Source organism: Cibotium barometz, chromosome 6 (assembly GCF_041138505.1).
Source record: "Cibotium barometz isolate CiBa-2024 chromosome 6, ASM4113850v1, whole genome shotgun sequence".
Classification (NCBI taxonomy): Eukaryota; Viridiplantae; Streptophyta; class Polypodiopsida; order Cyatheales; family Cibotiaceae; genus Cibotium; species Cibotium barometz.
The window spans coordinates 21050603-21072491 of record NC_141051.1 but is presented as its reverse complement, the minus strand read 5'-3'; the positions used below and the strand labels follow the sequence as shown (position 1 = coordinate 21072491).

At 54.6% G+C, this 21889-nt stretch overlaps 1 protein-coding gene across 6 annotated transcripts in view; it reads left to right on the top strand.

The window, feature by feature from the left end:
• LOC147637513 (uncharacterized) overlaps positions 1 to 21889 on the top strand; it is a 183833-nt gene that overhangs the window by 71038 nt on the left and 90906 nt on the right. For 5 of the 6 annotated variants that reach the window (XR_015266050.1, XM_086799298.1, XM_086799297.1 and 2 more), the window contains one exon: positions 8167 to 8199. The exons of the other annotated variant lie outside the window; for it this stretch is intronic. Coding sequence is in view for 4 of the 5 variants with exons in the window: in XM_086799298.1 (XP_086655424.1) it covers positions 8167 to 8199 (33 nt within the window). In the remaining variant the exon portion in view is untranslated. The remainder of the gene's footprint in view (positions 1 to 8166; positions 8200 to 21889) is intronic. 6 annotated transcript variants of the gene reach the window in all.

Sequence of the window (21889 nt, the reverse complement as noted above, 5' to 3'; positions counted from 1 at the left end):
TACCCGTATCCTCTGAAAGATGCACTCTGCAACCAAAGGCGACTCTGCCTCCACTCTCTGAAGGCTCTCATCCTGTATCTCATAGTAGAGGCATCTACCATCCTCAGTGCAAGCTCTGACAACAATCAGGATGTCCAACTCTGTAAAGGCTCCCATCCACCGTGGGGCCGCTGGCTCGAAAGGCGTGAACCACTCCTCAGTGAGTGCCTCCTGAATGTCATCCCTCATAATCAGCCCCTCTCTGAAGTGACTCTGCCTCTCCACCTGGATCTCCTCTGGGAGACTGCAAAAGGCTTGCCAATCTCCAAAACTGCGTGCTGGGCTTGCTGCCAATGGTCCCCAGGCTAGACGAGGCTGAGAACCCAGCATATGACCCTGCTCTGTGCGTACCGTGGGGTTCTAGATGAGCGGCTGTCGGGCCCGCTCCGCATCACAAGTGGGAGGTCTCTGAGAAAGCCCCGGTCTCAGCAACTCCCAAGCTCGCAGGATGCTCAAGGCAAATCTATCCTCCCATCCTCTACTGAGGCCTATCCTCCTCATCTCTATGAAGATCCACCGTATCTCTGGTGCCCAAGTGCCCCCTGCTGGGAGAGCTCTAGCCTGCAGCTGCTACTGAAATAGAAGCTCCTTCCAAGGCTCAGCGCTTGGAAGCAGTCCCCGAACAATAAGCTTCCCCAACAAGGCTCTACTCTGATCAGCTGGATCTATAATGCCCAAGCCCCCCTGGGCCAGCGGAAGAGTAATAACTGTCCAAGCAACCTTTGCTCGGGCCGGCTGACCATCCCACCCTGACCAAAGAAAGTTCCTGATCAGCCTCTGTACTTGGCTGATGCAAGAGCTCGAGAAAATCCAGCAAGACGTGATATACCACATAGTCGCTAAAAGCACTTGATTTGTCACCACCACCCTCCCAGCCAAGGAAAGCCGAGCTGTACTCCAATATAGAAGCTTCTTCCGAATGCTCAGAAGAAGCGGGGCGATCTGCTGCTCAGGTGACAAATCAAGTCCAATCTGGCATCCCAGATACCGCACTGCTGTGCCAGGGGGAATCAATCTAAAACCCGGGTCTGGGCTCCATGCCGGAGTGGGAGCGCTACTGATCCAAAAAGCCACTGTCTTGCGCCAATTGATCAATGCTCCCGAAGCCACACCAAAAACCTATAGAGATTGCTCTGCCCTCTGTAAATTGGCCTCCTTGCCATGCAAAAACAATCCCGTGTCATCAGCAAACTCAGAATCAAGCAAGTCCTCACCCCGGACTGGAAGCTGGAGTCCTCTCAAGCCTCTCGCTCCGTTCCTTTTTCTTTTCTTTACAGAGGCTACGAGCTGTGGAATATAGAGCCGCCACTCCTCGAATCGAGTCTGGCTCAAAACCCAGGCGAAGCATAGTGCCCTCCAGAAAACCCCAATCGACTCTATAGTATTTCTCAAAATCGAGAAGCATAACGACCAAGTCCTCGCCGAGAAACCTAGCTCGGGCCGTCGCCTCCCAGAAGGTGAAGATGTTGTCAAGGATATTGCGCTCCTTGACAAAACCTGTCTGGGTAGCATGAATGAAATCCCCAAGGAAGGGCTGGATCCTCAAACTCAAGGCCTTGGCTAGGACCTTGTAAATAGTATTGAGGATCATAATAGGCCTCCACAACCGAATATCATCTGACACTCCCTCCCCCTTGGGGATAAGAAAGATCAAGCCCTCTAAAAAACTCTGTGGCATCACCCCAGTGTCCAAAACATGCTGAAAACCCTTGCGGAGGCCTGGCCCCAAAAGTTCCCAATAGCGCATAAAAAAGGCAGGCGTCAAACCGTCCTCCCCAGGGCAACTATGACGCGGGAGGGTCCTCAAAGCCTCAACAAGCTCATCCTCTGAAAGGGGCGCACCGAAAGCTGTGTGCATACGATCTGTGACCCTCCTCTGCACATGGGTCCACACAGTCTGTCTGCAAGCATCACGTGCGTTCGTGGCTGGCTTCGCTGAAAGCAGGTCTCTATAGAACTCAGTGACAATAGCTCTAATCTCCTCGGGCTCAGTGGCTAACGATCCGTCCTGCCTCCTAAGCTGGCGTACTCCTGCTCGAGCATGATGGGGTCCGGTGATCTCAAAAAACTTCCTAGTCACTCTATCACCAAGCTGAGTCCACTGAAAGGCCTGGCGATGATAGTAAAACTTGTGTCTCTGCTCCTCTGCCTCTCGAACCTCGTGACGTGCCTGGCTCAGCTGGGACGCCACCCACTCACATGTGGACTGCTGCTCCTGAAGGCACTGGAGTGAAGCAAGGCTACGTCTCAAGCGATGCTCCCGCTCTCGTGTCTCTCCTAGCTGTGTCAAGGCTGTAGCGTGCAAAAAAGAGTTGAGCTCGATGAGCCCCTGGGCACACTGGCCTGCTGCATCCAGGTCAGAGTTCTGGCTATCCAGCCATATCCTCTCAATGTCCTCAAAATGACTGGGGTCTGTAAGTATCCTCTCTGGGATCCTCAACTGCAAGTTGGTCTCCCGTGTCCTCTCCTCAAGAGTCAAAATAACTGGCGCATGGTGTCAGAAAGAGGTGCCAACGAGAATGCCAACGGAGCTACCACGCTCCCCGACCTTGTCGCCCATATAGAAGCGATCAATCCGTGATAAATGAGTCCTTCCTTGCCGGCGATTTGACCGAGAAAAACTAAGACTATCCTGAGAACGGGAGAAAGCCTCATGCTGCCATGCATCAGTGATTTGCAGTGTCATACAAAATCGCTCCCAAGCTGCAAGCTCCGTGCCGTGCACTGTAACATGACTGCCTCCCACCCTATCGGCCGAGTCCTCAAGCATGTTGAAGTCTCCCCCAACACACCAATGTGCGGCCTCGGGCAATGCATCTGTAACAAGGGTCCACAACTCTGCTCTGGCACTAGCATGATTGGGCGCATAGACATTGAGCACACCAATGTGCTCATCGTGCATACTGTGCTCTACCAGGCACAATGACCCCGCGATCCACAATGGCCTGCCGCCATGCATCCGCAATGACCATACATACTCCTCCCTGCCCTTCCAAGGGACGAAAACCTGTAGACCAAAAATTGTCCCATCTACCAGGCATCACCGAACCATATCTCCGAATCCTGCTCACTTAAATGGTGCTCCTGCAACATCAAAATATCAATACTACCCCCAACCACGCATCTCTGAAGCTTCTGCCTCAAGCAATCACGATAACGTACATAGTGTGCGCCGCCAAGGCCCTATACATTCCATGAGATGATCCTCATGGATGACCTGCTGAGGTGGAGGTTGTCTCAGCCATACGACGGGCCTTCGCAAGCGGCCTGGATGGAGAGTTATCCCCATCCGAGCGACTACGAATTTGCCCACCTGGTGTACTGCAAGAGTCTCGGACCAGGCGCCAGTGGCTGTGTCCCATAGCGACTGCCTCCCGCTCGGAGAAAGAATCCTCATGTATGCATACATAGCCAGGGTCTCGCGCTAGGTCTGCCACTATGCGAACCACCAAGTGTCGATTCCTAGAGGCATCCGCACTCCCGGTATCAAAGAAATTTTCGAACTCCCAGAGTCGGCCTACCATGTCTGTAATCTCCAAATCGCTCACATGATGAGAAAACTCAACTGCCTGTGTCTGCAAAATACTAATAGCAAGATCCAGAGTCCACTCCCGATCGCTAGTGCCGCAAAAAGGGAAGGAAAAGGCCACCGCTGAATCAAGTGCCTCCTCCCCTCGGGCCGGAAGTATCACCACATGAACTCTGATAGGTGCTGGCTCATGGGGACCCTCCGCTCCAAATAGGCGTGTAAAGGAGTAGTCGAAAGCCTCCGAGCGCTGTCTAGTATCGAGACTACTCAGCCGACTGCGGATAGAGGATATCCGTGAAGCACGAATCGGCATGGTAGGTCTCCTTTGCGGTACACGAGCAAGGTCGATGCTCAGTGCCCGCCGGACTGCAGGTGAGCGCCAGGGCACTGCCAGTGCCTCCCGGGGAACTGAGGCGAGCCGAGGGGGAGGAGGGGGTGGGGAAGGGGACGTTGAAAATGTGGGAGCGAGAACGGGAGGAGGTGAGGGTGGAAGCGAGGCGGGACGGGGGAGGGGGAGGGGGGGTGGAGGTGAAGGGGGGGACGCTGGCATCTCCTGATCCTCAGTCTGCGCTGGGGTCTCCTCCTGGAGGGGAGCAAAGCTATTCCTCACTGGAACCCAATGATGCTGAGGCTGTGTCTGCTGCTGCGTCGGTCTCCGGGCATGCTGCTGTGGCTGTCTCCCTCTACGGCGCCCCTGTCCAGGCTGCCAATCAGAGGTCTATGTGGACTGAGTAGGTGTCCCGGAGGCTGCCTGCTGAGCCGCACCTGTGGACGCGGGCCATTGGAGGTCTGCTGCTGCGGTGAAGGTCGGGGTCTCCTGTGAGGGCAGGCTTTGGCCAAGTGGCCGACCTGCCTGCATATAAAACACTGGTTCGGGAGCCCCGAAAACTCCACTCTCTGATCGATCCATCCTCCCCCCCATCCTAGGTAACTGAATGACCTTCGGAAGGGAGGAGATGTCAGGAACCAAAACTCTGACCGAAGGCAGGCCCGTTGCTCTAGCCTCCACTGAAGCTGCTGTGGGGCCAGTCTCAAGCACCGAGTCCACCAATGATCCTATCCTGGAGAGGAGCGAAAGGTACTCGCGGCGAAGTCCAGGAAAGCAAACTGTGACATGGAATAGGCGTTCTCCTTGTTCGGCCGCTGCTGGGTCGAAACCATGCTGCCAATGTCTGAAGAGGGCCCGAGCGCCCCTGATGTCAAGGGGACTCATGGCTAGGACTGGGCCATGCTCTGGGCTGTCTCAAACTCAATCTCGAAAGAGAAATCCTGATGGGTATTCTTAGGGGTGGGCGAGGGGGCTACGAAAGAGTCCCTCTGAGGTGGGGCGGGAGGGGCCTCCATCAGAGTCTGAAGCTGAGTCGAGGGCGAAGCGGGACCCGAAAGCGAGGGGGGGAGGGGTGGATGACAAGGGGCAAATGGAGCGACTGCAGGTATAGTCGGAGGCGTGGGTGGGGGAAGGGGGGGGAGGCGGTGTCGATAGGTCCTCCACCATAGCTCGCTGCGGCTCTCTAAGGACGCCTGGTCCTTGAAAGCACTGAGGCCCCCCTAAGCCGTGAATGTTCCATGAGACAATCCTCATATCAATCCTTGTGTGAGGTGGAACTACTGGAATTACCCTCCACTCGAAGAGTCTTGGGCGCAGGCTTAGACACGGAATAGTCACAATCTGTCTTGGTGTGAAGTTGCGCCAAAGTGGGCATGGATCCTACCCTCCATGTACTGCCACTCAGCCCGAGCGCGAGAGTATGCATACTTTGTGGTCCATCGATCACAATGGAGATATCTGTAAGAAGGGGGGAGAGGTACTGCGAGAGAGGTATGCATGAACACAAAAAGCAGCCCCTCCAGGATGGAGGTCACCATCTCCCCTCCTTGGTCTCTGTGGGCTGATCCAACAAGCTCCATCGTGGCCAGAGGGCATAAATGAGTAAGAACGTTGGTGATGCAAAGATCCTCTAGATGATGCGATAGCTCAACTACCTGATCCTGAATGGTAGCGGTCACCGACTCTGTATCCCACTCTTTCTCGCGGGTTGCGCTCAAGGGAAAAGAGAAGATCATCGCGCCATTCTCTGGGGTAGAGGGTCTGGAGTGGTGGAAGACCACACATACCCGAATAGGGGCTACGGTATCCTCGAGCAGCCTGTCTGTCCCTTCTGTCGGAAGACACTAGAAGAAACTATAATCCACAGGTTGCCCCAAGATCCTGGGAGGCCGCCGCCTGGAGACTTAGGTGGGAGAGCCCTCATTGGTGAGGCTGCAATGGACATCTCCATCGGCTCTGAGAAACGATGAATCAGGCGATGAACAGAACTCGCTGTTTGTCTCCTCTCTAGATGAGGGGGTGCAGGGGGCCGATGGGAATGCTCTGGAGAGGCGGAGGGGGGGGGGGTGGGGAAGGCGGAGAGACTGGAGAGGGATGCTGCTGAGAGGTATCCATCGGAGAGGAAGGCTATTGGAGAAGGCTCGACGAAGAGAGGGTGGGGTCAAGCTACCCCACTGGGCACTGAGGTCCAAAGGAAAAGTCGCGACGAGGAATCGGCCGCCACAATGCGGGGGGTCGCGGGTGGGGGGGGGTGGGGGGCGGGGGGGCTCCCCATGATTGGAGGGGGCTCGCTGTCTGCGGGGGCGGGTGCTGTGATAAGTGCTCGAAACGGTTCTCTGACAGAACCGAATCCTCGTGCATGTTGCTAGCCTGGCCGGCACGGCGGCGACGCTCAGCTCTGGTGCATGGTTGGGGACCGGGGTAGGGCCAACCGTCCCCCACTCTCCAGCTAATGGGTCATCCATGGTCGGAACTTGGTGCTTCGCGGCCTGGGAACATGCTTCTCCCTCGCCCCCTTGGTGAGGATTTAAGTGGGAAGTAGGAGGGGGGACCACCGGGGGCGGTCTCCTAGTCTGACACTGAGGGCAAGCTCTGGCCAGATGGCCCAACCGTTTGCAAATGTAGCATTGGCCTGGGAGGCCAGAATACTCCACGCGCTGTTGTATGGGATCTCCTCGGTGGCTAGGAAGAGAAATGCAATGCGGCTGACTCCGGTGAGGCCACACAGATACGGAGGGATGGGATCCCAACTGCCCTCACTAGAGCTGAGGCAGCAGCGGAGGGGGGGGGGGGGGGGGGGGGGGGCTCCCATCACTTTCTCGATGGCACCACCAATCACTGGGAGAATAGGAAGGTACTGCTTCCTAAGGCTTGGGAAGCAAATTGTCACTGGGAAGCCCGAAACGCCAGCCAATGGGTCAGATGCAGGATTGAAGTCGTGCTGCCACCAAGCAAAGAAGGCTTGCACCGTTCGCAGTGCAAGGAGGCTTAGCTACATGACTCAATCTGACGCCGATGGCGAGTCAAAATCCACCTGTAGTAACCGTGTCCACGTCCCAGAGGGTGAATATCGGTGATCTTTGCAGGTTCACCAATGAGGCTAGCCTAAAGAAGATCCCTAAGCTGTCCGCGTGCGGGACAGCTAACAACAATTTTGCAGACCAGGGTGGAGGCCTCAAGTGAGGCAACCGTCGTGGCAAGAACTTGGAGATCCGCTTCGGAGAAGGAAATGCAAGCAATGGCGGCTTCGGTTGGGGTTGACAGAGCGGCTGCCATGGAGTCCTCCTGAGGGTGAAGACGAGAATGAACCGAAGCTTGCCAAGAAAACTAAAACCCCCAGAAACTGGGAAACAGCCTGCACGGGAGGGGAGGGAGGAGAGGGCGAGGAAATGAGAAGAAGAAGGAAAAAGGAGGGGGGGAGGCTCAAAAAAAAAAAGGAGAAGAAGAAGCCGGTGGAGACACAATAACTATTAAAAAAAAAAGCCAGGTGGAGACACAAAAACATTTAAAAGTTTATTTTTAAAAAAAGAAAAAGAAAAAGAAAGGACGGGGGGGGGGGGGTGCATTCCCAAAAAGAAGAGGCGAGGATAGAAGAGAGGGGGGGAGGAGGCGGGCATCGAAGCACAGAATTGGGGGAGGGGCAGTGAAGTGATGGAAGGGGGGGATGTGGGCAGCGAAGCTAAGAAAGAGGGGGGAGGTGGGCAGCGAAGCAAGGAAAAGGGGGGGGATCTAACGGGAGCTTGCCGACTTGAAATTTCACTGTTGAGTTGTACGTAGGTGGTGATTTTTGAGATTGGTGGTCTTCAAATCTATCCACTATGATACTTGTTGAGGTGCACCTTGCTGCTTTTGCGATTGTTGCTGCTATTATATGAGCAGACTTAACTACCTTTCTTAACTTGCTAAAAGTGTGAAGCCATGCGAAAGGAAAAAAGTATGTGTGTGTGTTTAGGGCAGAGGGGCAAATGGCAATAAGGGGAGAGCTAGTCAGACTGAAAGATGGCAGCAAGGAGGAGGCACTGGCTCAGCAGGGCAGAATTTAATTGGCTTGCACTTGGAATAAGCACATCATATCAACTTTTAATCAGAACTTATTTTTCTGTCTTTCTCTACATGCACATGTTAAATTAGGTTTTATTTCATGGTGTATTGATTTCATTATTTAAATTCTGCGTCTATTGTGTAACTTCTTTACAAACCTGTAGAAAATCAGAAACTACACACCACCTCACAATATATAGAACTGATGTTACATTTCCAATGCAAACAGGACGTTGGAGAGTTTGACATATTTGCAAGCAAGGTATGCACAAAAGTATTAAGAGCTTACAATTTTTGGATTCCATTTCTTAGGGTCTTAATGTTCATGCCATTTTCTTAAGACACTGTAAAGCAGTGTCAAACTAACAGGTGATTGTCAAAGTTGAAACAGTGTCAGTGGGGCATCCGGTCTTATCTACACTACATTGAGCTTAGTGTTCCAGAAATACAGCTGCATCCCCACTCCATCTTGTCTAGCCTGCTTCCCACATGGCTGCCGCCATCCTCGTTCAGCAGTGCTGTAACCCCACCCTACCCATCTGCCCTTTTCGTTGCCCCCATCTCCCTCCTTGTGAACAGCTGCACTGCATAAGGCAACCCACTGCCCCACAATGCACATCCCTACTCTGCATGTGCTTCTTCTGTGTCCCATTCTCTGCCCATCGGCCTCCATTTGCATTTTCACTTCTGGCCATGGCAGCCTGCTCATGCTTGCTGCCTGCCTTTGCCTGCCTCTGCCTGTTATTTCTATCCGGTTCTTGCCATGCCCAACCTTACTCCCCCCCATACTTTTCCGTTGCTGGCCCTAACCACCATTGATGGCCCACTCTCCTCCTTCAACATCAGCCTTTTCCTTCCGTCTTCTCTTTCTCTATGCTGCATTCCCGCACTTAGCCCTCTCTATTTTGTCCCTTGGGATTGCTAAAGACTTTTTTTTTTTTTTCAGAAAGGAGACTTCTATTAAGTATGAAAAAATTTTACAAAATGGAGATTTCACACCAAGTAAGGTGGAGATCTCAACCAATTAGGAGCCCTGTGCTGCCAATAGGGTCCCGAATGAGAGGACGTGAAAAAGATACCAATGTCCCACTCTCTCATAAACTGGCTGCGCTTCCTCTCCGCAGCCCTCGAAGATCCCTGGATTTTGGCCCAGGTAGCCATGATAGTGTGAATAATATCACTCCAAATTCTGCAAAGACACTGAGAAACAAGAACGGGAGTACCCTCAATGGCCTCGGTGCATCTAGCCTTCCAAATATTCCAGGCTGAGATGCTAGCAATAATCTCCCAAGAGCTGTCTAACCTCTGTGCCGGAGGGACAAAGTGTGAAAGTGGCAAATCCTGAAAACAACACTGCCGAGCAACTCCTTGCCTAACCATAATGGCCAAGCTTCTGTCAGTCCCCTCGAATCTCAGCTGAGACCCAGACTGTGTCAACCAAATGATAGAACCAAAAGAAATGATAGCATCCCTCTTAATTCTACCAAAGAGGTGTGCAATCGCAGACCAAACCCTCTGTGCTTCCCTGCATTCCCATAAACAATGGTAAACTGACTCCGAAACTCCTGCACATCTAGGGCATGCTGGGCAAAAGCACCAGTAACTGACGTCCACTGATTGGTGGCCAGACCACCATGAAGAGAAACCCAGATAAAGGAGGAAAACTGCGGCTTCCTATAAGAATGCCACAATCTCCGCCAAAAAACCCTCTGAATGTCAGTCGAAATGCCGTAAGATTCCCAATGGGGTCTAAGAGTAGGGAAACTCTGAATGTGTCCTAATATAAGATGTCTGGCATTCCGCACCGTATAAGTGAAAAAAGGCATGCTTTTCAAGGGGTTACAAGCATCCTTCCACACCCACTCACCGGGGTCCCAATGCAAATGTCTGATATGGCAGCCACCATACAACCAAAGGCTAACACTCTCTGTGATCATCCCGGGGGGGGGGGGGGGGGGGAGTCAAGAAAGACGTGCTTCCCTAACTTGCCAACAACTCTGACTGGACGAATCTGGGGGCCCTCAATAAGGTCCTGCACGTCACATCTCTCCAACTGCCATCCATCCTGTACAGAAAAAAAAACGTTCAACAGGAGGGCGAAGAAGGGCGGGCAGGGGCAGGGGCGAACAGAGGGGAAGGATGGGGCGATTTAGGGCGGGCAGAGGCAAGGATTGGAGGCGGAGGAAGAATGGGGGCGAAGCAGGAAGAGAGGCGGAGGGGCGCATCGATGGAGGAAGGAAGCGATGGTAGAGGAATAGAGGCGAAGATAATTAGAGGCGGAGGGGTGCGATTCAGGGTTCGGGGAGCTAGGCAGTCCTCATTGCACGCTCGAGCTCTTGTCCTTACAATATCACTTTCACATCTAAAGACTTAAATTTCACAAAACTCCCCACAGAATCTAAGTTAAGCTTCTATCCCAACTATATTATACATCCAAATTACCAAAGCAATAAAAAGGAGTGTTTCTGCATACTTGGTTTTGTTCGTGACAATGTAGAACATAAGTGATGTACACGTGGAAACTCTCATGCAGGATAGGCTGAATTCTCTAAATGTTTTTAGAGGTTAATTTGTAGATGCCTTGCCATAAGAGCAACCTCCTAATGGCTTCTTCGGAATGTAGCGTGGCGACTGAGCTCCCCCCCTTGAACTGATGTTCGTCGCCTCTTCACAGCCCTCCCTCCTCTGCACAGCTGCCCCTCCCCTCCATTCGCTTTTCAGCGCCCCTCCCCCCTCCTTTCGTGTATCTGTGCCCCCCTCTCTCTGGTTTTTCTGCGCCGCCCCCTCCTTTTTGCCCTTTTCTCCTGCCGCCCTGCCCTGCCCGCCTTCCTTTTCAGCTTTCAGTCCTTTCTCCCCTCCCGTGCACGTTGAGTTTTCAGTTTCTTTGAGGTTTTTTGCTCATTTCTGCAGGCTTTGGTCTATTGTGGTCTTCACCCTCAGAAGGACTCCATGGTAGCTGCTCTGTCATCCCTGACCAAGGCCGCTGTTGCTGGCATTTCCTTTCCGAAGCGGATCTTCAGATTCTCACCACTGTTGCCTCATTAGGGGCCTTCACCTTGGTTTGCAAAATTGTTGGTAGCCACCCTCCACATAGACAGCTCGGGGATCTTTTACAGGCGCGCCTCATTGGTGAGCTTGCAAAGATCACCAATATTCATCCTTTGGGGCATAGATACTACCAGGTGGAGTTCACCGACGACGTCAGATTGAGTCATGCGGCTGAGCCACCTTGGACTACGTACAGCGTAGGCCTTCTTTACACGATGGCAACACAACTTTGATCCTGTGTCTGACCCTCTGGCTAGCATGTCGGGCTTCCCAGTGATAGTTTGTTTCCCAGGCCTTAGGAAGGAGTACCTTCCTCTTCTCCCGGTGATTGGTGTGCCATCGGGAGAGTGGAGTCCCCCCAACTGTTGCCTCGACCCTCACACGGGCAGGTGGGATTCCATCTCTCCACATCTGTGTTGCCTCATCAGATACTATATCGCATTGTATATCTCTTCATAGCCTCCCGAGCGACCCTGTCCAGCAGCGCGTGGAGTATTTAGGCCTTCCAAGTCAATGCTTCATTTGCAGGCAAATGGGTCATTTAGCCACAGCTTTCCCTCGTGGGCAGCCCACGCGGCCACCTCGGGTGCACCCCACCCCCCCCTTATTTCTCGTTTAGCTCCTCACTAGGGGCAAGGAGAGAGACGGGTCCTAACTACAGATGACCCTACTGCCGGCGCGAGTGGCAGATAGTTGGCCCGCGTGCCTAGTAGGCCGCTAGCCCACCACCAGAGCTCAGTGTCGCTACTACTGCATGTGCCAGGCTGGTAGAGCTTAGGAGGATTTGGTTCTGTCAAAGAACCGTTTTGAACACTTCTTTTAGCACCTTCCCGTTGGTAACACGCCCTCTCCAGTCATGGAGCCGGCCCCTCCGGCCCCACCGGTATGGCAGTCGATCCCTCGTCGAACTTCCCCCCGATCCTCAGTGCTCAGTGAGGCCGGCAGACCTCTCTGAGCCCCTGGAGGGCCCCTCCTCGACAACCTACCTCTCTGATGGATCTCTTACAGCAGCACCCCTCTCTGGCCTCTCCGCCCCTCTGCCCATCCTCGCCGCCTCCTCGCCCCCTCCTCCTCGACCTTGACATCGACTATATCCCAGTAGTTCACTTTGTCCCAGCCTCATCATCCGAGCCCTCTCCCCCCCAATCTGCCTCTCCAAAGCACTCCCAACGCTCCCCAGCAGCTCCCGACCCGGCATGGAGGCAGCCGGTGAGCTCCGTCCACCGCTTGATTCACCGCCTTTCTGAGCCGGTTGAGATGACCATTGCCGCCTCCTCGGTGAGAGCGCTCCCGCCATAGTCCCTAGGTGGGGCCCCCAGATCTTGGGGCAGCTTGTGGATTATAGTTTCTTCCGATATCTGCCGGTGAAAGGGATTGATATGTTTGAGGAGACATTAGCCCCCATTCGGGTATGTGTGGTTTTTCACCACTCCAGCCCCTCTATGTCAGATAATGGTGCGATGATCTTCTTTTTCCCATTGAGTGCAGCCCTAGGGACGAAGTGGGATTCTGAGTTGGCGGTAGCCGCCATCCAAGGATAGGCAGTTGAGCTCTCCCACCATCTCCTACTCTCAGGAGCAGAGAGTAGGAGGAGATGATTCTAGCACTCATGGGCCAGGACCCTTGGCATCTTCCAGAGTTTGGGCGTAGCCTTGGGAGCCTTAGCTTCTCGAGATTGGATAAGAGGAGCACCGGCCCCAATCTCTCTAGACTAGACAGGTTTTATGTTGATGAATGGGCTTGTAGCCGCGAAGGCATGATTTTTTTTCGTCATTAGAACACCATGGAAGGCGGCGTTCGAGCTGCCTTCAATGAGATCATGATCATAGGTGCCATGCCAGAGAGGCTCTCAGAGGGTTTGATTCACTTAATTCCCAAGGAGGGTGGTGATAGATTGGAGATCCGACAGTGGAGACCCGTCATTCTTCTAGGGACAGCCTATAAGATCTTGGCCAAGGCCATCGGTAGCACGAGACTTTAGCCTTTCCTCCTAGACTTGATCCATGACACTCGGACTGGCTTTGTTCAGGATATCGGAGCATCCTGGACAACATCTTTACCTTCTGGGAGGTGACAGCTTCGACTAAGATGCGGCAGCAGGACCTCATTGTGCTACTCCTAGACTTTGAGAAAGCTTATGATAGGGTGGATTGAAGCATTCTGGAGGGCATGATGTGTCGGATGGGATTCCCCATGGAGTCTTAGGACTTTACTTAGCCTCACACAGCCAGGTTCTCATTCAGAGAGCCTGTGGCAACAGATTCCCCCTTTATCGCTCGATTCTACAGGGCCGTCCTTTGGTACCTTACTTCTTATTCGTCATCGAGGCCATGAGTAGTTTTCTCTCAGCCTAGGAGACCGGGCTTCAGGGATTGGGTCTTCCCCTCCGCACGCAGGAGAAGCTATTTGATTCAGAGTTTGCAGACGACATAGTAGCTTTCCTTTCATGAGATGTTGGGAATCTCCAGAGATTCGTGGATGCGATAGAGATGTTCTACCGCGCATCAAGAGCGCAGATCAACTGGCACAAGTCATATGGATTTTGGGTAAGCTCAGCACTCACCGCAACTTGGCGGTCGGTTGAGGCTTTCCTGTGGATCCTGAGGGGCACTCCAGTTTGTTATCTTTGTTTCTAGGTGGGCATTGATATCTCTCCCGAGCAGTAGCTCATCCCGCTTCTTCTAAGTATTCAAAAGAAGATTTTATACTGGTGTTCAGTGAGGCTCTCCCTAGCAGGCAGAGTGGTGGTGGCGAACCAGTACTTCTTGCCAGCAAGTGGTACATCACTTCGTGCTGGGCCTTTTCTTCTTGCCAACAAGTGGTACATCACTTCGTAGTGGGCCTTTTCTTGGGCATGTATTGGCCAGGTACAACGATTGATCCGGAACTTCTTATGGGCCGGCAGTGAGACGAGAGACCAGCCAGGGCTAAGGTGGCATGGAGAGTGGTGATTCAGCCACGTTGTAGAGGGGGGCTAGGCCTCATTAACCCTGCTATTCAGAGTTGTGCCCTGTTGGGCAAATTGATTGTTAGAGGACTCCTTCCCAGTGGTGAGCCTTGGAAGGATTTCCTACTGGCTCGGATTTCAGCCTACACTCCGAGTCTTGGGGGCCCTTGGCTACAGAGTACCAGATGGATTTTCACAGAGATGCGAGCCGGCGATTTTAGTCTAGCTTTTAAGGACTGATTTGCAGCCAGCTTACTTCTAGCTTGGGATCATCTTTGGCCGGCCCTCAGACAGATAGCTCTAGTAGCCTCAGAGGAGCGGCTTTGGCAGCCTTTGTTCTGGAATCCTTGATCCCTTTACCCAGTGGCCACATGTTGGGGGCCCAACTGCACGTATCATGGGGCAGCTTGAGCATGGGACTTGCCAGGTCTCTTGGAGATTGGATCGCACACAGGCAGTTAGCCCCGGAGGTGCAGGAGAGAGGTCTGACAGGGGTCCGGTGTAGAGATAGGCTCAGCATTGACATTGACTTAGCTATCCCGCAGGAGTGGCTGACTCCTATCCTAGACCCGACCCCCCCTATATGGCTAGGCGTGTTTACCAGACACGATATTCTCGTGGCGGTCCATGGAGCAGATAATGGATCCCATGGCAGATTAGAGAGATCCGACCTTCCTTTCGAGGATTTCAATGGCTGAACCTTGCCGAGGGTGAGGGTGATTGGTTTTCGGGCATGGGAGTGGCACATAGACCCAACACCGGCCATGGTGGCTAGGGAGAGATTCTGGTAGCTATGGATATGGGAGTGCCAGCCTCTCACGCGCCTATAGTGGGACCTGGGAGAGCGGACTTGGCATGACCCCGCGGATTGGGAGGAGACTTTGGATGCCCTCTTCTTTTCATATACAGCGTGGCTAGGCCACAGGATCCAGATGCCAGAGATAGATGGCACCCTGGTAGCAGCAGCACATTGGCAATCACAAGGCCTCTCACAGCGCTTCCTTTCAGATTTCTAGAAGAGGCTTTGTGACAGCTTTCGTTCTAGAAAGATTACTATCTTTCTTTGGTTGATGGCACACAGGAGTTTGGCGGTCGGTACTTGGTTGGCAGTTGGAGGTCGGCCAGCAGCTTGCCCATGGTGCAGCCACCCTCAGGTGTCTTAGCGACATTGTCATTGGGATTGCCCGAAGGCTCAACAGATTTGGCAGCGTATTCTCAGCATCTTCACTATGGACAGGGCATCGACCCGGATCATTACATGGGGCACTGTTGCTTGGGCCACAGAGGCTGGGCTTATGAGGAGGAAGTGGGAGGGAAATCCCTTCAGCTCTCTTACCATTGTATTGCACTAGTACGAGTCACAGCCCCACCGACAGGCGATTGGCAAGGAGATTTGCAGTAGCATAGCAGCTTGGCACATTTGGCGAGCTAGATGCAGCGAGGCCATTGAGGGTACCCACACTCCGCCGACTGAGTCCATCAGGAGTATATGGCTTGATATCATTAACACCCTTCGTGGTCAGTGGGGGAAGTTACAGGGAGGTTCTGACTGCATGCGGAAGCGGTGGGAGGCTTTCTTGAGGCTTTGGAGGCCTGGCCCATTTCTCACAGATAAAGGTGTTGACCCCACTTGGCATTATAGACCACATGTGTGGTTGTTCCCTCCCCTTCGCCTTGTATGAGATAGCCCTCTACTCTTAGAGCGGCGAGTTGGAGGAGAACTATCTTCTCCCTTTTGATCATATGTTTCCCACCCTTAAATGAGGCGAGTTTGTATTTAGCCCTTCGTGGTTGTAGCTAGCCCTTTGTGGCTGCTTTTTCATTAACTAATAGAAGGATCTTTTTCCTAGAAAAAAAAAGAGCTACCTCCTAAAATACATGAGGATCATCGCATAGATTTGGTGCCAGGTAGCTTGCCGCCCAATATCGTGTGAGTGCCACGCAACAAGAAGAGATTATGAAGCAAGTAATTGAGTTGTTAGAGAAGGGTATTCATATAATAGATCGTACATTCCATGAGCATAAGAAATTCATAGGAGTTTTCTTTGATGACAAATTGGTATTCAGTAGGAACGAAGAGGAACATAGAGCCCATTTGGCTATATTTTGGAAGAGCTTCGAAGTTAAGCTCTACATCGATACCAAAAAGAGTGAGTTTTTTCTCAACGAGTTACATTAATTAGGGCATATTGTATCAAAAGATGATGTGCGGATGAACCACGCAAAAATAGATGCAATCTAGAATTTGTTGGAGTTGAAATCCGTGCATGAGTTCGGCAGCTGTTTTGGATTTTGCTCATAGTATCAGCGGTTCATTACACATTTCACATGGATTGGCTCGCCTTTGGCCAGTTTCTGTATTATGAAGTCCTTGATGAGAAGGACGATGGGAAGATCCTTGGATATGGTGATACCTATGGAAATGAAAGTGCATGTCTTTCTATCCAAAGCCCAGCCATGAATGTAAAAGCGATCAATCCTAGCATGAATAGTCCTCCATAACTCCACCTCTGGCAGGTCTTCCATCATTTGTCTCACTAGAAGGCGGTCCTCAACTTCCAAACACAAGCACGAAGAACTTTTAGCTATCCACGAGCGCACGACTGCTGTACGACTTCGCCTGCGAGCTCCGCCTCTCCCCCCCGCTGCTTCTCGCCGTCGCGCCCCCCTCTCCCCCCCCGCCAGTCCCCCGCGTTCTCCTCCGTCCTCTCCCCCGCCCCCTTCATTGCGCCCTTCCTCGCCTTTTCTCCTCCGCCTTCTGCATCGCATCCTCCCCCGCCATCGCTCACCAGCCTCCTTCCTCGTTACCTCTCCCGCCACCCCCCCCCCCCCGCCTTATCCTCCTCCGCCTTCTTCCCCCCCCGCCTTATCCTCCTCCGCCTCCTTCCACGCTGCCTCTCCCGCCATTGCCCCCCCGCTTGCTTCCTTCCCCCGACTTCTCTTCCCCCGCCTCTCTACCCCCCTCGCCTTCGTCTCCTCCGCCTCTCTTCTCTCCCCCGCCACCTCTCCCCCCTCCGCCTTCTCCTCCGCTGCGCGTTTTTTGTCTTTTTGTTTTTTGTTTTTTGGTTTTTTTTTCTTTTTTTTTTCTTTCCCTCCGCCTTCTCCCTCTCCTCCCCTTCCATCTCGCCCCTCCCCCCACCGCTAGCTCCCCCCCGCCTCAGCTCCCCCCCCGCCTCAGCTCCCCCCTCCCCCCCCCCCCGCCCCGCCCCGCCCCCGCTATCCTGTAGCCCTCCGCCTCTCCTTTTCCTCGCAGGGCTGTGTCCCTCCCGTTGGTGACCCCGGTTTCTGGCCTTTTCCCTCTGGAGGACTCCATGGAAGCTGCTCCGACTACCCCTGCCGATTCCGGTCTCCGTCTGGAGTTCACAGCGGAAGATCTTCAGTTGTTTGTTTCCACAGTATCCGCTCTTGAGGCCTCCTCCTTGGTCTGCAAGATAGTGGGTAGCCGTCCGATGCGGAGAGAGCTTCGCGACCTTCTGCAAGGCAGCCTTGTTGGCGTGCCCGCCAAGATCGTCAGCGTAGATTTTTTGGGACGTGGCTACTACCAGGTGGATTTCGAGTCCCCCCAGGCAGCTCAGATGGTGCTGGCTCGGAGCCCCATTGCCCTCCGCTCATCCCGGGCGTTCCTGGCGCGATGGACTCATGGTTTCGACCCCGCTTCTGACCCGCTAGCAGGCGCGACAGGTTTCCCCGTCACTATCTGCTTTCCTAGACTCCGTAGGGAGTACTTGCCCCTCTTGTCATCCATTGGCAAGGTGTTCGGGCAGGTGGTGGAGACGCCTCAGACAGCGGCTTCAGTGATTGCTCGGGCAGCAGGACTCCCGGCCATTCGTGTTGTGGTTCCGTCACCGGAGTCCCTCCCGAAGACGATCCTCCTCCCTTGTCTTTCTGGAGGACATCTGATACAGCGCGTGGAGTATTCGGGCCTCCCCGGCCAGTGTTACACATGTCGGGAGATGGGCCATCTCGCACGCGCCTGTCCCCACAAGGGGGGTTCATCCTTCACGCTATGCCGCCTCTGGACCCCCTGCAGGAGACCCGAGTGGTGGCCATCCACCTCAGAGACCGGACATCCCTTGCTCGCCACAGCAGGTGCCATCATCTGACGAGCAGGCCCCGGTGGAGGATGCCGCGCAGACCCAGGAGGCTGGCGGATGGCAGGAGGTTCGCCGGCGGAAACGCCCGGCCCGCAGGGACCGTCGCAGACGCCAGCAGGTAGCACAGGCGACTCCGGCTGGCGTATAGGCACCTACCCGCACTTATGCTCCAGTCAGGGATAGGCGGCCAGCAGGTCCCACACCGATGGACGAGGATTCAGACTCAGTGCCCGTTGAGGCCGCTGGTGGAGCCTCCCACGTGGAGACCCCGCTCCCGCCTCCCCCCGCGGGGGGTCCCGCCCCCTCCTTGGAGCAGATTCCTGAGGATCCCGGGCCGCACTCTGCGACCCCCGGCTCCCCTTCCCCTCACCCGGAGAGCACTCCTTCCACCCCCCCCTCTCCCCCCCCAGCCCCCCCCCTCCCGCCTCCCCCGGCGGCCCCCCCTGACACCTATCCTCTGGCAGATGCCTCTCCATCCTCTCCTCGCTCTCCCCCCTCCTCGCCGTGAGCCCCCATCCCTCCCTCGGCCTCTCCAGGATACTTCGCCAGACCACCCACTGCCCCGGGGCAGCGCAGCTGGGTAGGCCAGAGTTCAGTCCAGCGGCTGTTCCACCGCCACTCCGGGCCGGTGGAGATGGCGATCCTAGCTTCGCCCGCCACAGAGTTCTCTCCAGCCTCCCCTGGGGGGCCCCCGCGAGTGATGGGGCTACCAGTGGATTACGGTTTTTTCAGGTGCCTCCAGCTGGATGCTGGCCCGTTCGAGACACTGGTCGCGCCCTTGCGAGTTTGCGTGGTGTGCCATCCCTCTCGTTCTCCTTCAGTGGTGGTGAGCAGCATGGTGGCCTTCTCCTTTCCTCTCAGTGTTGCCCCAGACACAGCATGGGATTGCAACTCTGTAGAGGAAGTTTTGCGTGATCAGATACTGGAGTTTTCTCACCACTTCAGCGACTTGGGGCTCACGGACTTATTTTGCAGACCCGATTACACTCAGCCCGCATGAGCTTGTTTGGTATAGGAGATTGGCGGGCGGATCCGGTCCACACCTCAGTTGAGGCGGTGCTACTGATTCTCCTCCATGCCGCCCCGAGGGTGCAGCCGACCTTTAGATACATATATGCAGAGGATTGGTCTCACGCCTATGCCCTGGACAGGGTGAAGGCGGAGTGGGGCTGGACACAGAGACAGGTCACCCTCTTTTTGGAGAGACTCCGCACCCGGACAGACAGTGACTATTCTCCCTCCAAGCTGGCGCCCAAGACTCACAGAGTGGAGGGCAGATCATCCGGGCCGGCTGAGAGGGGTGAGCCAGTGGGGGCGGCTGCTTCACTTGCCATAGCTCATCCATGAGGATCCTCTCATGGAACATCCAGGGTCTCGGTGGACATCGCTGCTACATTGGTCGGGGTAGACTTCGCCAGGAGATCCAGAGGGCTCTCGTTGGAGGACCCATAGATATCCTTTTCATCCAGGAGCACCACCTTTCTGCCGGGCGTACCCACACCTGCGGGAAGATCTTGCCAGGCAGGAGTCACACTTTTTGGTCACCGGCATATGGCTCCCAGGGGAACCAGGGTGGAGTATGCATCTCAGTCAGCGAGCAGCTTCTATCCGAGGTTGTGGACTCTGGCACTCTGGTCCAGGGTCGAGCGTAGTGGATCATCCTTCGGGTTGGGGAAGACCGCATTGGCTTCCTCAACTTCTTTGCCCCTAATGGGGCGACCGGGAGAGCCGAGTTCTGGAGCACCATTAGGCAGTCCCTCCCCTTGGCAGACCACTGGTGCCTAGGAGGGGATTGCAACATGCTGGAGGATGCAGAGGACAGGATGGGGGGCAGCCAGGAGACCATTCATGGGCCGGAGCTCGCTGCCTGGGAGGAACTAGTGCTGCAGGTGAGAGGCCAGGATCCGTGGACTCTCCCGGAGTTTGGCAGGTTGCAGGGGAGTCTATCTTTTTCGCGCTCGGATAGACCGGCCACAGGAGTTAACCTTTCCCGCATCGACAGGTTTTACATTGATGAGTGGGCTTGTGATACAGGTGGCACTGTGGGCATACTTGTAGGCTCCTCGTTTTCAGACCACTTTCCAGTGCTTCTCCAGATCGAGGACCCTACGAGAGGAGAGCGGGGCCAGAGCGTCCGGATTCCAGATTGTCTCATAGAGGAGCCCGAGATTGCGATCAGAGTTGAGCAGGTCTGGCAGGAGAGCTGCAGTTCAGGAGAGGAACGGCAGCCAGCGATCTTGCCAGTGGCTTGCAGGAGATCAGTCGGATGCTCAGATTGGCTGCCTTGGACCGTCTGGAGGCCTTCAGAGAGTAGGAGAGGAGCCTACGGAGGAGTCTAGCGTCCCTCCAGAGACTCCAGGAGAGGGATCCTACGAGCCCTTGGATCTCAGAGCAGATGGAGTCAGCTCGCACTGAGATCAGATCCATCAAGAAGAGGAAGGTGGAGTTCCGATTCCATGCTCGGGCTTCTTTTTGGACACAGACTGGAGACAGAGTGACTTGAGATTTCTTTGAGGCGACAGGGCCTCGCTTCAAACGAGAGGGTCTCAGGCGTCTTCGGCAGGCTGATGGCCAGGTTGTGGTGGATCCCCCCAGGGTTCGGGCGATAGCCACAGATTTTTACAAGGATCTTCTCTCTGCTGAGCCAGCAGATGACAGGGTGAGAGAGGCTCGGGAGGCAGTCTGGAGCTTCACGAGACCGGTTGTGCCGGCCCATTTGCAGCACTCCCTTCTCTCCCCCTTCTCGGATACGGAACTGGAGGAGGCTCTTCAGGCCTTACCTCGGGGCAAATGCCCAGGAGAGGACGGTCTCTCAGTGGCTTTCTTCCAGAGGTATTGGGGCCTATTACATAGGGGCTTCAGATTGGCATTCCAGGAGATTATGGAGTTGGGAGTCATGCCGGACAGCATGGCAGAGGGGTTGATTCACTTGATCCCCAAAGAGGGAGGAGACAGACTGGAGATTAGACAGTGGAGACCGATCACCTTGCTAGGCACGGCCTACAAGGTCCTAGCTAAGGCGATCAGCAGGCGGCTTCAGCCTCACCTTCCGGACATCATCCACTCCACGCAGACAGGCTTCATCCAGGATAGGAGCATTCTGGATAACATTTTCTCTTTCTGGGAGGCTACGGCTTTGGCTAGATTTCGGCAGGAGGATCTGGCAGTGCTCCTTCTCGACTTCGAGAAGGCATATGATCGGGTGGACTGGGCCTTCTTGGAAGGCACTATGGAGAGGATGGGCTTCCCCCCTTAGTGGATCCGTGGGGTCTCTGCACTCTACACATCGGCTCATAGCCAGGTGCTGATACAGGGCGTGCGCGGAGAGAGGTTCCAGCTCTCGCGCTCGGTGCGGCAGGGGTGCCCCTTGGCGCCCTTTCTTTTTCTTTTTGTGGCGGAGGCCATGAGCACTTTTTTGACGGCACAGGATACAGGTTTGCGGGGCCTCCAGCTTCCCATCCGCACCTCGGAGGAGCTCCTAGACTCGGAGTTTGTGGATGACACTGCTGTCTATCTTCAGGGAGGTGAGGAGAACCTCCGCCGCTTCGCCTCAGCCATGGACAGGTTTTGCAGAGCTTCGGGTGCTTTGATCAACTGGCACAAGTCGTGTGGGTTGTGGGTCAGTTCTATGCCCCCCCCGACTTGGAGGCCAGTTGATGGTTTTCAGTGGCTGCCCCCCGGCACTACAGTGCGTTATTTGGGATGCTACGTGGGCATTGACATATCTCCGGAGCAGCAAATAGCCCCCCTTCTTCTGAGCATTCGGAAGAAGCTTCTGTATTGGAGTACCGCTCGTTTATCTCTGGCTGGCCGAGTAGTTGTGGCCAACCAAGTTCTGCTTGCTACCATGTGGTACATCACTT